This window comes from Canis lupus, chromosome 37 (genome assembly GCF_003254725.2).
Source record: "Canis lupus dingo isolate Sandy chromosome 37, ASM325472v2, whole genome shotgun sequence".
In the NCBI taxonomy this organism is placed as follows: Eukaryota; Metazoa; Chordata; class Mammalia; order Carnivora; family Canidae; genus Canis; species Canis lupus.
The window spans coordinates 9,438,956-9,454,215 of record NC_064279.1 but is presented as its reverse complement, the minus strand read 5'-3'; the positions used below and the strand labels follow the sequence as shown (position 1 = coordinate 9,454,215).

The window sequence follows — 15,260 nt, the reverse complement described above, 5'->3', positions numbered from 1 at the left end:
GCAAGAAACCCGTGAGGGTGATTGCCTCTGAGAAGTTAGACAAGTTAGGTGGGCAGACTAGAATCTGCAGTTGTGTATTTTTTCTGCCCTTCTATTATTCTTTCAAAGTAACTTTTTGAAATACATGTGTGGACTAATTAGTTTTTGTGAACATTAACAGTGTTTGTCTAGGCATATAATTACATTGGAATTCTATTTATTCAGTAATTAAAACTTTTCACTCATTTTTTAAAAGGGAAATAAAGTCAACAAGGCTTATTTTGTATCTTTCTATCCTTTTGAACAGCAGCTATGTGAACATTTGGAAAGAACCTTAGTAGGGAGGCTTTTCTCTCACCTATCTAAAGTTGCCAACAGACATCTAAGCTGAATCTAAGTTGACAAAAAAAAAAAAAATGTAGAAAGCTGGAATGCAGGTCTGGATGGATTGGAACTGTGCTACTGACTCCTTCCCTCCAGTGCTAAAACACAGATGTAGTGAGGAAGAACTAATGTAGATTGGCAGTCACCCACACATCTCTGGTATTACCTTAAAGTCTTGTTTCAAGCATACAGTCCCTAAGTGTTGGGTGTTTTAAATACACCTAAGTTATATTCTATTTTTTTAAAGTTCCATTAGATGGGATACTAAAATGACCATCCTAAGTGACTGCCTGTCTCTACCACTAAGAACTGCTAGGTCTCTCTGCCATTGTAAAGACCAACCTGAATTTACAGATGACATCTATCTACATGTATATCTTACCCTCTAAAACATGTTTCTCTTAAGGACCCTTAAGTATAACAATAGCTATTTTAGGAATACTACCTTTGGTTTCATATTTTTGCTTTTAAGTCTTAGTCTATTACACATTTCTATACTCAAATGCTTGGGATTGTTTTGTCTGTGCCTAGACCATTCTTGCCCTTGCCCTTGCCCTGGGTGCTTAGGTATTACATGAATGAAATGAAAAACAGATCACACCATATTCTCAGTAAGTCTCTTAATGACAGCAAAAGGAATACAGACACTTGAAATGATTAGCACATAGAAGGAAAAACTTGTTTTTGAGTAATTTTCTTCAAGAAATTTAACAGAAGATACGAAATTCTTGTGGGGCAATTTAAAGGAGAGAAAAATATATTTACAAGGAGAGGTTCAACATTGCTCATATGAAAGGAAAAACATGGAGGATTAATGAAAACATACAAACCTAAACTGGCAAAGTGGAAGAAATAGCTTTCTTCCAAGTAACAATCTGAAGTTTTAACAAATCTAGTAACATAAAGCACATCCAAACAGACTTCTCTGGATTAAATTTAATACAATTGTACATTCATGCTGTGGCGGTAACAACTTTCACATTATCTGTGTGGCTTCTCAGTTGACTCTCAAGACACAAACACAAAGGCACAGTCTAAAAGGATACACTAACATTTACAATAGTTTTAAGTAAATGTAGAGAAGACAAATTTGAAGTCTGAAAATATTTGAATATGGATCAGCTGGAATATATTTTCATTCAAAAAAATACTTCTACTTTCAACACTAGTTTTGCTGCAGTGGCAGTTCCAGGTGTCCAGTAAGTTATTCTCAATATTCACTGAACATATAACAATTATAATTAAGCAATCACATGACTAGATAGCTAAAGAACCTAGATTTTTAAATATCTCAGGTTTTTAAAATGAATCCTGCAGGAAGTCCTACTTTTTCCATTTCAAATGTTAATCCTGTAAAAATAAGTGCCTTTCCTTCCCCCCTCATTAGTGTATTCACTACCTTATGAATTCACTACCAAATGAATTTAACCAAGGATTGTTAAATATTGAAAGAAGCCATCCAATCCATCATGGTACTTTAAGATTAGGTAATAAAATGCTAGAATCAGGCTGACATGTTTCTTTGTTGGGAATTTTTGGTCTCAAAAGAAACATGTATTTAAAGAAACTGAAGCAATATAAACTAACATGTCCTTTAAAAAAATTGAGTGATACAATTCTATACTTTATAGAATTAAGGGATGTTATTTTTAAGCATTTGGTGAGTAAGAATTCTTTCTCATAACTGAATATTTGGAATGTATTATAGTCATTAAAATACAATTCTATGAAGAAACCAAGAGATTAACATTTTAATTCTGTATTTTATAAATTTAGGTCCTCTGGGTTATTAAGATATTAAGCTTCAGTGTCTTTTTTTCAGTCTGAAAGCATCAATGTTACTTCCCTGCTTAATTATTTCATGACCTATAAAAGCTAAATTCTTAATAAATTAAAAAGTGTTCATCCTTTATTGTAATCACACAGCTGTCAATGTTGGTTGACATTCATTAGGTCTTGGGTTTCTGAAAATGTATTTATCTAGGTCAAGAAAAACAGGCAGAAGGAAACCTCACCCAAATTATGTAGCAGTGTTAAGCAAATTCAGTTTTTGAGCCAAATTAAATCATTTGTGTCTTCAAACTTTCCCTGTAACTTTTCTTATAGCAATATAATTTTGCATTTTGGCCAAAGAGAGCTGCTTTCTTTTGGCAGACAAAATCATACTTCTGGAGAAACATTGAGTTAGATCTTTAGAATCTGTCTCCTTTTCAATAGAGCAGTAACAAATAGTGTGTTACACATTTATTTCACCTAAGTTGATCTCTTTCAAAAGACTGATATGATGAAAAGATTTTAAATCTGTAGCATATTTTTACCCAATATACCTAATTATGTTCAATTTAAAACAATTTTTCCAAAAGAACTGGTTTTTGGTCAGGAGTCAAGAAACTACAAAATAACTTATCTAAAAGTTGTCAATTAAAAATTAAGCCATAGTGCTTAAGTGTAATGTTTTCAAAAACCAACTATACACTACTGCATGTTCTTGGAAATTTGGAAACAAATATACTTGACTCTTAAAAAAATACTTGGTGGCATATTAAAGAATGACTATGAGTTTACAAAACATATGAAGCAGGGTATAGTTAATTCCAAAACTATGGAAAACATCAGTGTGCCTTTGCTTTACTTGAAGAGAAATGGAGTTTTGAGTGCCAAATAGCTAATTACCATTAGCGTCACCAAAATTAATCCCAAACATTACTCAGAAAATAAACTATTTCCAACAATTTTCCAACAATTTTCAAGACCTTTTATATAAGGACTATATTGTAACTTTCATTCTTAAGGGTCTTATCTCTCTCCTTGTAGGATTATCACAAACCATCTTTTACTTTTCAAATGAACTAATTCTAACCCAACCCAAATTAAAAACCGTTCACATTCACAAGCAAGGAATACTATTGCACATTATACTCATTTTAGGAATGTGTGCTTCCTCCCCCCGCCCTCCCCAAAAAAACTGACAATGCATCTATGAATTATATCTCATTATCTGTATTTATAACACTCAAAGTGCTTCTGCTCTTCCACTGAACAAGTATATTAATACTTTTATAGTCTCAGAATACTTCATGAACCCTGAAGTGATTCTCTATGGAAGGAGCTTCCTTTGCAAAATGAATTTGGCTAGTCACCTGCATACCAAAATCCCCAAGAATCTGAACAAATTTCTTGTGCTCCTTTCCAATCCAAGATCTCATTGGATCACACACTTGGTAAGGTGTTACATGGGTATGAACAATAATCCCTGTTTGTGCAAATTCTTTCAGGACTTCTGGATAAGTAACCCACGTATTGCTTCCTCCAGAATGACCGCCATCCAGCCAGTACATTGTTCTTATGCTTCTGATAAAAGCATCTATGTTCTTGTCTTTCTTGGCTTCTTTTAATTCAAAAAGCAATTGATTCAAAACAACACAACCTTTACTGAATCCAATCAAAGTAAAAGAAGCACCATTTAGTGATGGTGGGTAAAAACTCAGGGTGGACTCATCAAATTCTTCACAGGTCCTCTCTTTTTCTCCCTGGCAACCATTAGTAGTGTGAGAACTGGATCTACAATTAGATGCTTTGGAGTCCTTATTCAAATCTTTTACATTCTTCTTTGATATCAGACTGTTCTGACTTAAGTTAAAAGCATTAACTAATAACATATAAAGGTGCTTAAAAGCTCCAAAGTCAGTATTGTGTTCTGGAGCACCAAACATATTACTTTTCACAAAATTGTCATAGCAGCTGAATTTGTGCAAATGCATTCGCGAGCACTTTATCACCCAAATATAACTACTGGGGAACCGGTGGGCTAAAATGGTGGCAACATTTTCTAGACTCCAGTTTTCCCACTGATAATTCTCAGGATGACGAGTCATAATTTCATGGTAATTCTGAAAGGTAAGAAAGATGAAACAAGCATTAAATACATATTTATATAAAATTATTTCCACAAAATAGTTTCCCATTTTTATTGTGGAGGAAATTGGGATGTTATATGACCAATGGTTAATGTACTAAAAATGAAAACTGTATGTCTATCATTACCTTCTGATCTTAAGATTTTAAACAAATAATTTCCCAATTTAAACTTAAAATCTATCAAAAGACTGGGTTATAAGATATAGCTAAATAGCATAGTAGAAATTTTAAAAATTAAACTTACTTTAAAGGGATTATAGATATTTTTATTTATTTTTATTTTTTTAGATATTTTTAAATAAATTTTATTTAGTATACATACAATCTCCTATTCCTAAACACATTAACTGAAAATAAAAATTGGTTTATTAAACTTTTTGATAACACAAAACCTTAAAATATTTTCTCATTAAAGCTGTTATCCTGAATCCCTCCCTTTTTGGATACAACCAAATTTCAATTTTGGGTACAACAATTGAACAACATGGGTTTGAACTGTGCAGGTCACTTACAAGTAAGTTTTTTCCTGTAAATACAGCATAATACTGTAAATGTATTTTCTCTTTCTTAATAACATTCTTTTTTTTTTTAAAGATTTCATTTTTGGGATGCCTGGGTGGCTTAGTTGGTTAAGTATCTGCCTTTGGCTCAGGTCCCGATCCCAGGGTCCTGGGATCTAGCCGCATATCCGCTCTCCGCTCAGCCAGGTGTTTGCTTTACCCTCTCCCTCTGCTTATACTCTTTCTCTCAACTAAATAAATAAAATCTTTAAAAAATTCTATTTTTAAGTAATCTTTACACCCAACATGGGATTCGAATCCACAACCTGGAGATCAAGAGTCCAATGCTCTATCGACAAACTGAGCCAGCCAGGTGCCTCCATAATAACATTTTCTTAAAAAAAAAAAAAAAGATTATTGGGCAGCCCTGGTGGCTCAGCGGTTTAGCGTCACCTTCAGCCCAGGGCATGATCCTAGAGACCCTGGATCGAGTCCCACGTCAGGCTCCCTGCCTGGAGCCTGTTTTCTCCCTCTGCCTGTGTCTCTGCCTTTCTCTCTGTCTCTCATGAATAAATAAATAAATCTTTAAAAAAGAAGATTATAAAAAAATAAAATAAAAATAAAAAAGATTATCTTATTATAAGAATACAATATATGATACATATACAAAATATCTGTTGAATCAACTGTTCTGTTGTGTATCAGTAAGGCTTCGGGTCAACAGTTGGCTGTTAATAGTTAAGTTTTGGGGGAAATCAAAAGTTATATGTGAATTTTCAACTGTGTGGGAGTCAGTGCCCCTAACCCCTGCATGGTTCAAGGGTCAACTGTGCAATGAACGTTCTAGAAAAATCTTTTTATATATCTGAGATTACAGCAATAAAAATAAATTCCTGGATATGGGGCTGGCCCAGTCAGTTAAGTGTCCAACTCTTGATTTCAGCTCAAGTCATGATCTCAGGGTGGGGAGATGGAGCCCTACACTGGACATGGAGCCTGCTTGAGATTTTCTCTCTCCCTCTGCCCCTCCCCCAGCTTTAAAATCCTTTTAAAATAAATAAGTAAAAATAAATTCCTGGATATGGAAAGATTGTGTCAAAGAATATTCATAATTTAAGATTAGTTATACAGACTCCAATGCTATCTTCCAGAAAGGTATGTATAGCTCTTCTTTTCGTTCAATTTCTTAGGCAAAGGACAGCTTATTCTAATTTGGATTTATTGAAAATTTGAATGAAATTATAATTTTGTTTATTAACCATCTGGATTTCTACTTGTGTCTGTGCATAACTTTGGTCCTTTTTTATTTGGTTCTTGTTTATTTAAAAGCATTCTATATATATATTAATAAATTTTTGTTTAGGTTCCAGGATATGCATATAAATTTTGTTTTCATTTTAATTCACAGTAGCTTTTTTTAAAAAGGGAGAAATTCATTCAAATTTATTCATTTATTCTATGAGATTTATTGGATACCTACTGATTGAGTATGGATCAGAACAGACTAAACTCCTGCCCACACAGAGCTCACATTTAGTACAGAGATACACAATAAACAACTCCATAAGTAAACAGAGCAACACTGTTCAATAGAAATATAACATGATCCATGCAAAAAAATTTCTAGTAGCTACATTTTAAAAAGAAGGTAACAGGTGAAACTACTTTGAATAATATATTTTATTGAGCCCAAATATCTAAAATATTATAATTTAAACATGTAACTGATTTAAAAAACTAGTAAGAGATGATTACATTTCTTTTTCTTACTAAGTCTTTGAAATCCAGTGTGTATTTTATACCTACAGCACATCTCAATTTGGATGCTAAATTTTCACTGGAAATACTGGATCTGAATTTAGATTTCATAAAATTTACAGTTGAAAAAGCAGATTCACATATCCAAGTTGTTCAAATATACTTAAAAGTTTTCTAGGAACTGAACTATCAGTTTTCAGGTTTAAATTTAAAGTTAAATATAATTAAAAATTTAGTTCCTTGGTTAGACCAGCTTTCGAAAGGTCAATAGCCATAAGTGGGTAGAAGTCAGCACAAAATATTAAGATGGTGGTTAAGTGCAATGGAGTATAATTAAAAAAAAAAAATAAAAAGAACAGGGCAAAAGGAATACAAGGATTTGGAGAGGGTGGAAGATTATTATTTGAAACACAGGGTGGTCTCCAATAAGATGATAGTTGAGAAGGACCTGAAGGAACCAAGGGAGTGAAGCAGGATATTTCAGGCATAAGGAATTGCAACTACAAAAAGCCCTGAAGTGGAAGCATGACTGGTATAGCCAAGATACAGCAATGAGGCTAGACTAGCTCCAGCAGTGTGAAAAAAAAGAAAAAGTGATCACCAAGGTCAGAAAGATTGTTGGGGAGAGGGGGAGGTGTGAGAACTTTGGCTTTTGCTCTGATAGGGTTTGGAGCAGAGGGTTGATGTAATTTCTGTTTTGAAAGGATTACTCTTGTTCCTATGTTGAAGGATCAGGAGTTGAAGCAGGAGGTTACACAAGTGTAATCCTGAGGAGACAAGGTGGCTTGAACACTGAGTGGTAGAAAAATTAAGGTGGTAAAAGTGGTCAGACAATATATTTTGAAAGTAGAGTCTACAGAGTATGAGAGAAAGAAAAACAGAGTTGTGATTTTCCTTTATTTATAACACTATATACTATACATGCTGAACAATTTTAAATGCACTTCTCTTTTGACCTAGTAATTCCACTTCTAGGAATTTATCTCAGTGATATAACTGCATATATGCATAAATAAACATGTATAAGGTTATTTATTTTTGTTTCAAAAGAATGAGGCAGGTCTATGAGTACTCAACATGCGTTATAAAACAAGGGCTAAAAAACCCCTGTAAGCTACGCTACCATTTGTGTTTTAAAATAAAAAAGTTCGTGGGGTCCCCAGTGGTTCAGTCATTTGAGGTTCCCAGTCTTTTTTTTTTTTTTACATTTTTATTTATTTATGATAGTCACACACACAGAGAGAGAGAGAGGCAGAGACACAGGCAGAGGGAGAAGCAGGCTCCATGCACTGGGAGCCCGACTTGGGATTCGATCCCGGGTCTCCAGGATCGCGCCCTGGGCCAAAGGCAGGCGCTAAACAGCTGCGCCACCCAGGGATCCCCTGAGGTTCCCAGTCTTGATTCAGCTCAGGTCCTGAGATTCAGCCCCATGTCAGTCTCCACGCTCAGTGGGTAGTTGGCTTCTCCCTCTCCCTCTGCCCCTTCCCTTACTAGCACCTTCTCTCTTTCTCTCAAATAAATCTTAAGAAGAAAAAAAAAAAAAAGTTTGCATCAGCATAGAATGTCTCTGGAAGAATACATATATCAGCAACAGTGGTAGCCTTGAGGAAGAGAAATGGGAGACTGGAGAGATTGGTATGAAAAGGGGATTTACTTTCTAATGTACAGTCTTAAACTTAATTTTAACAATATTTTTCTATTAAAAAACTAAAACTGGGCAGCCCGGGTGGCTCCGCGGTTTAGCGCTGCCTTCAGCCTAGGGCTGATCCTGGAGTCCCAGAATTGAGTCCCACATCAGGCTCCCTGCTTGGAGTCTACTTCTCCCTCTGCCTGTGTCTCTGCCTCTCTCTCCTCTCTGTGTATTCTCATGAATAAATAAATAAAATCTTTAAAAAAAAAAAAACCTAAAACTGATAGAAGTAAAATTCACTAAAAAACTTTAGTCTATATACAAAGGTAGAAGGGAAGATGGAGAAGCCATCCATAAAACCACCAATTAGAAATAATCATTAAAATTTGAGTCTAGCATTCCAGTTTTCTCTAGTATACACATTTACAAATACATATATTAGACAGCATTCTTACTTCTTCCTCAACAAGTTTATGCATCCAGTTTTCACTTAACAATATATTTCAGGCATGGTTCCATATCAATAAATATAGATTTGCATCACAATTTTTAGACTTCCCATCAAAAAGATTAATATCAATTTACACTCTCACTGACAGTATACAAGAATTTACCCACATCCTTACCCACAGGGGCTACTAACATTAATTTTTTTAAAACCTTCACTACTATGATAAAATACCTTACTTTTTATTTAATTTGCATGTTTTGATTCCTAAGAAGGATGAATATTTTTCAATGTTTATTGACAATGTTCTTTTTTGTTAATTCTGTGTTTGTGTCCTTTGAGAATTTTCCCAGATACTCAATTCTTTCTTACAGTTCATAATCTCATTAATAGCTTTTCATATGTTAAAAAATATTTACTCCCAGGAGGAGGCTATCATTTAGCTTTTTATGGATGCTGCTACTGCCCTCGGCATATTCAGATTTGTGATATAAAATTAAAATAGGAACTTAGATCTCAAAGAGCTCAGCTAAATCCTTTTTATAGCTATGGAAACTGAGGGCCTAGAAACTATATAGTTATTTCTATTATACAGTTATTTGGTTAATGAGTCAAAATGAATTCAAGATTCTGTAATTCTCAGTTCAGTCTCTACCACATAGGTAAATCTAAAAACTTGGTATTTTCTTTGATTAGCCCTAAGTTACATGATCAAAGGGGGGACATGCTTATACAAAGGAATTGTGTGCACTAAAATATAAAAATAGTATTGTTACTGTTGTGTCAAAACCCAGATCCATTAAAACAATGGATAAATACTCCCAAATTCCAAAAAGAAACACAAGACATCCCCATAGAACTTGCAGACAGGTGGCCAAAACTGGTTCTGCAACTCAGGCTATTACCCAGGGCCAGTCTACAGAAAAGGCTAAAGACTATGGGAAGAGAGTGCTTTCTTTCAAGAATTTTTATCTCAATTGGGAATGCAATGCGCTTATTCCCCTTGGGCGGTGGGGAGGCATGTAGGGAGCAAGCTTCTCCACATCACCAATGAGGCAGGTGGCAAAAGAATCTCTTGGGAGAGATTAAGGAGTTCTTATTTCACAGTTAGATGCTTGCTGACCTGCAAAAACTTACAGGCCTATCCCATACAGCTACTAAAGTTAAAGGTACAAAGATCTTTAGGAAAACAACATGCAAGTGTCTACAACAGTTCGGAGACATTCATGATTAAGTTTCAAGCTAGGTGGATTATTCCTACAGCAGAGCAAGTACAACTATATTCCTGGCACAGAGCTCCTAAAACCCTTGGAATTTCCCAGGTGACAGGAACACCTTTGTTCTAATGGGGTGACTCTTGGTGGGCTTCTGAACAGGAACTGGTCAACCAGAAAAACCAAGACATGACTGAAGTTTGGAACTTTCGGTCTCACCGTCCATTCTCTAAAGAGAGACTGGAAATGGGAGTTAATGACTGATCATGACTGTACAATGAAGCCTCCATAAAAAAATCCCCAAAGTATGGGTTCAGGTAACTTCTAGGTTGGTGAATACATGGAGGTTCTAGGGGAGTGCTACACTGAGAGAGGTCTGCACCCCTTCCCACATACCTTACCCTATGCATCTCTTCCATCGAGATATTCATCCATTATCATATCCATTCATAAGTGGGTAAACAGTAAGTAAATTGTTTCCATAAGTCACTCTTACAGATTAACTGAACCTAAGGAGGGTATCATGGCAACCCCAATTTATAGGCAGTCTGCAGGAGCACAGGTGACAACTGGGGACTTTTGACTGGCGCTGGAAATGGGGGTGCAGTCTTGTGGGACTGAGCCCTTAACTTGTGAAATGTAATAACTCGGGGTAGATACTGTCAGAATTGAGTTATAGGATATCCAGCTGGTGTGCAGAGCATCACATGGTAGGAGGAAAAACCCATGTAATAGGTTTCAGAAGTGTTGCGAGTGTGGTAGTAGTATGAGTAGTAAGGCGTGACATACCAGGACATACATTTAGGGCATGGTCATCTCTATATCCTAGTCTTTAGGAAAACAGGTTTTTTAAAGGTAAAATTGGCAATGACCCAAATGTTCACCAAGTGCTGAATGAGTAAACAAATTATATATCCATACACCAGAAAACTACCTCGGAATAAAAAGGAACATACTAATGATACAGGCAATAGTAAGAATGAATTTCAAAAGCATCATATACTAAGTGAAAGAAGCCAGACACAAGACTACATACTATGATTGCAAATTAATGAAAATGTAGAAAAGGCAAAACTATAGTGAAAGAACGCTGATCAGTCGTTGCCTATGGCTGAGAAAAGAGACCAACAGAAGTGGGGCACAAAGGTACTTTTTAGGGTGATGGAGATGTTGTATAACATGATTATGGTGTTGGTTACATAACTTAACATTTGTCAAAACTCATCAAATTGTAAGCTTATACTTAAAAAAAGAGATAAGTATAATTTTATACTGAAGCTTTAAAAAGCAAGATAACTCAAGAAAATTGGAAAATGCCTCCTTAAAAAAATCCTGATTTCTGTTCCCTCCAAAATCATTACTGGATTTAAAAAAAAAATCAATGTACTTAAAGAAATATGAATTACTATGTTCTCAGCTCACCTGTTAATTCAAATGAGAAAATAACAAATATAGAATAAAAAACCACACACAACACCAACAAAAATGATTGCAAGAGGAACATCAAGAAAGTAATGGTAATTAAAATTTAAAATTACTTGGGCAACCAGATCTAATTGATACCAAACAACAAATCGGTATCAACAAGAAGTAAAGCTTCTAATGGTACCCTACAAAGTTCTGTTGGACCAATTCTGTTCGGTATTTATCCAAATTAAAAATAAAGATATTGAAAGAATGCCTATTTAATTAATATATGATACAAACCAGAATAATGGTTCTATGAAAGAACTGATATACTAATAAGATGAGCTGTGTCTAACAGGGTAAATTTCACACGAATAAACATTAGGCTAAAAAAAAAAAATCAAGTACAAAGATATGAAGAAATGTGAGCCAAAAGCATTTCATATAACAATAGCCATCTATGATTTATCAAGCACTTCCTGCACTGTTCAAAGCAACTTACATATATTCATTCATTCAACAAGTTATCTACTGAACACCTACTACATGCCAGTCACTGAACACCAATCACTAAGCATCAGAGATACTTAGTGAAGAAAACAGACATGAAACTGACATTGTAGTGTTGCAAGACAGACAAAAACCGAAATGAATAATACAGTAAATGAAATGGGTAAAATAGAAGAGGAAAGCTGACAGGGATCACATGTATGTATACATGTGATTATGATACAGGATGATCAGAAAAGGCCTCACTGTGAGGGCAACTTTTGAGCAACTCAAAACAGGTGAGGTAATGAATCCCACAGATATCTGTAGGCAGATTGTTCCAGGCAATATGTGCAAAGCTTTTGAGGTCAAGTGTGCTTACCCCGAGTAATACGAAGAACGCTGTTAGGGCAGAGTAGACAGAAAAGGGAGAAAGGCAAGCAAGAGTGGGAAAAGATAAAGATAGTGAAGAGCCCTTCTTCAAGAGTACTCTGGCTTTTCCTCTGAGTAATGGGAAGCTACTGGAGAGTTTTCAGCAGTGGTGTGGCATGATTTGACTTACTTTTAAACTGGTTATTCTGATCACTTAGGTTTAGAAGGGAAAGCAGCTTTAATTGTTGATCGAGGTATGAGGTGTAAAAGAGAGGTTACTAAAAGATTAACTTCAAGATCTCTAATTTGAGCAACTAAAAAAAAAATTCCATTAGCCGAGATGAGGAAACTGCAGGAAGAACAGATTTAAAAGCAAAGATGCAGAGATTTTATGTGTGAGGTATCTATTAAATATCCAAAAGGAAATACTGTACATGCAACCGGTAAGTCTCGAGTTCCAGGAACCTCTCTAGGCTAGTTATACAAATATCCAAGGTCATCAGAGTACAGGTGGAATGTAAAACCACAAGACTCCAAGAAATCACTACGGGGATAAAGGTAGAGGAGAAAAGTCCACAAGCCGAGCACTGGGGTAGCCCAATAATTGAAAAAGTCATCAGAAAGATGAGAAGGAACTGTTACTCACGAGGAATTCCCGTATTTAGTCCTCATTGATATCCTATAAATTATTATTGCTATTTTATAGTTGAGGTAGCTGAAATTAGCCAGAGATGTCATAGCTAAAAAGTGCAGAATCAGGGTTCAAACCTAGGCAATTTGGCATTAAAGCCTTTTGATGCATTATCTTACTCTTCTCTAAAGGACCTGGGTTTTTAAAGCATTTCATACACTCTCTGTAAAGCAACACTAGATCACTGTCCAAAAAGCTAATGGAATCTCAGGCTACATAAGGAAATGGATGATGTCACCAAAAAAAAAAAAAAAAAAAAAAAAAAAAAGGTGAGGTATGACACTAAGTGTATTCAGCACTTTTTTTTAGACCTTATCTGAAGACTTGTATTGTTTTCTGGATGTAACACTTTATAAATATTTAGCAGACTCTCAACAAAGGTTCGTCGTCATCATCATCATCATCATCATCATCATCATTATAGATGCACATAGTAGCTGTTCCTCCAATCTCTGGAAGCCGATATCAGTAATGTCACGCTGTTTTCTCCCAAACTGAGCACCAGAGGATTAATGACCTACTCTGCAATCTAAATACTAGGGTTTGTTTTTGTTTTTGTCACTGTTTCTATTAGCAGTCAATGAGACCGGTTCCTTATTTTAAGGATAAGAGGGAAAAAAAAATTACATGCATCTTCATCGTCGTTTGACACAGAGCACAAAGTTTGCGACTCCATCAGTCTGAAGCATCCATCTCAAAACCAAACTACTACTACTGCTTCAGGGAGTGAGAAACCCAGCTGGCCAACATTTTAGCTTCCCTGTCCACACACCGACCCGTACTACCCCCGACAGAACTTGGCTCTGACGATGGAAACGCCCCGGGTTCGCACACTGCCCACCCGGGCCCCGCAAAACTTAGGTGCCCCCGGGCGCTGCGGACGCCGTCGGCGCGACGCTCCCGCCTGGATTTTGCATTTCGTGAATGCAAACCAAACGGCCCACGTACAACTAACTAACTAACTGACGGGACGGCCGCCAAACTAGACAACACAGCTCTGCATGGAGACCTAAATTAAGACCCAGGACAAAACATGGGAGACACCCCTAACTCTGGGAAACGCACAAGGGGTGGTGGAGGGGGAGGGGGAGTTGGGGTGACTGGGTGACACTTGGCGGGATGAGCCCTGGGTGTTACGCTGTATGTTGGCAAATCGAACTCCAATAAAAAAAAAATAATAATAATTTAATTAAGACCCAGCTTTCCCAGTACCAGACAGCCACGAATATTTGCCTGAAGATCTAAAATCAAATAATAAAGCTAAAAAAAAAAAAAAAGTACAGAATTCAGGTTGAGCGCAAAATACTGACAGGCTTAGCGATTACTGCCCCTTTTACTCCCCACCCACCCTCTTTAGTCTAGAGTTAGTAAAAAGGGGGGGTCATACCTTTAGAATTTTTATTTTAATTAATTAATTAATTAATTAATTAATGCATGCATGCTTTATGTTTTGCTCGTTTGCTCTTTAATGACTGCCAGCGTTTTCGGCACCCCGCGTGCTGAGTTAATCTGAAAAGCCACGCGCCTGCCTGCGGCCGAACCCCCGCGCGCACCTCTGCGCCGCCAGGTTATAGGGGTGGATGCATACACCGCGCGGCCTCATTCCTTCGGGCTCGGATTGCACACACCCCGCCCCCCCCTCCAAGCTCGGACGGACGGACAGCTGGCTCTGCCCGAGGTCGTCACCCTCCAAGGGCACCTCCCTCCTCCTCCCCCCCACCCCGGGGCTCCCGGGGCTCCCGGAGCGGGGGGCCCAGGGGTGTGGCAGGGGCGGGCCCTGGGATTCGCGGGGCCACGCGGCTCAGGGCACGTGTGGGCGTGTTCGGGGCAAGCCTGGAACCCCGCACTGGGCCGGGGCCCGGGCGACTGAGGCCGCTCGCAGAGGCGCGCGGGGAGGGCACAGGTGTCCTACCTGCACGTCCCCGGGGAAATAGAGAACGTGATGCTGCGGCTCCTCCCTCGCCGGGTCCCCAGGGAGCGCCGGCCCCGCCGCCTCGGCCGCCAGCAGGAGCAGCTCGTTGCTGCGCTGCGGGTCGGCTCCCGGCACCGGGGGCAGCTGCACGCACTGCGGCCGGCGCGCCGCGGCCAACGGGGAGCCCCGTGCGCAGCCGCCGCCGCCGCCGCCGCCGCCGCCCAGGTTCATGGCTCCGGCCTGCGAGCGCGACGCGGCCATTCCGAGGCTGAGCTGCGGCAGCAGGAGCAGCAGCGGCGGCGGCGGCGGCGACCGCAGGAGCCTGAACTCCCACATGGGTCGCTGCCGCGAGAGCGGTTCAGGGGCGGGGGGAGGTCCTGAGGGAGGGACCCGGGCGGGCCGCCCAACGGTCCCCGGCCGGACGGGGCGCGGCGGCGGCGGCGGCGGCGGCGGCGTCACAGGCCGACGTGCGCGCGCGCGCGGCGTGCGTCGGGGCGGGAGGGGTGTGCCCGGAAGTGGGCGGGGCTCCCGCGGGTTGGGGAGGGGCGTGGCCCGAGG

General features: G+C 38.6%; 1 protein-coding gene across 1 annotated transcript; it reads right to left on the bottom strand.

Moving 5' to 3' along the window:
* Positions 1 to 968: 968 nt before the first annotated feature.
* Positions 969 to 15,128, bottom strand: C37H2orf69 (chromosome 37 C2orf69 homolog). The gene is made up of 2 exons (XM_025441986.3): positions 14,703 to 15,128; positions 969 to 4,253 (listed from the first exon to the last, which is right to left on the bottom strand). The coding sequence occupies exons 1-2, from the start codon at positions 15,036 to 15,038 to the stop codon at positions 3,429 to 3,431; spliced, it is 1,161 nt and encodes a 386-aa protein (XP_025297771.3). The 5' UTR covers positions 15,039 to 15,128; the 3' UTR covers positions 969 to 3,428.
* Between the last annotated feature and the right edge of the window lie 132 nt (positions 15,129 to 15,260).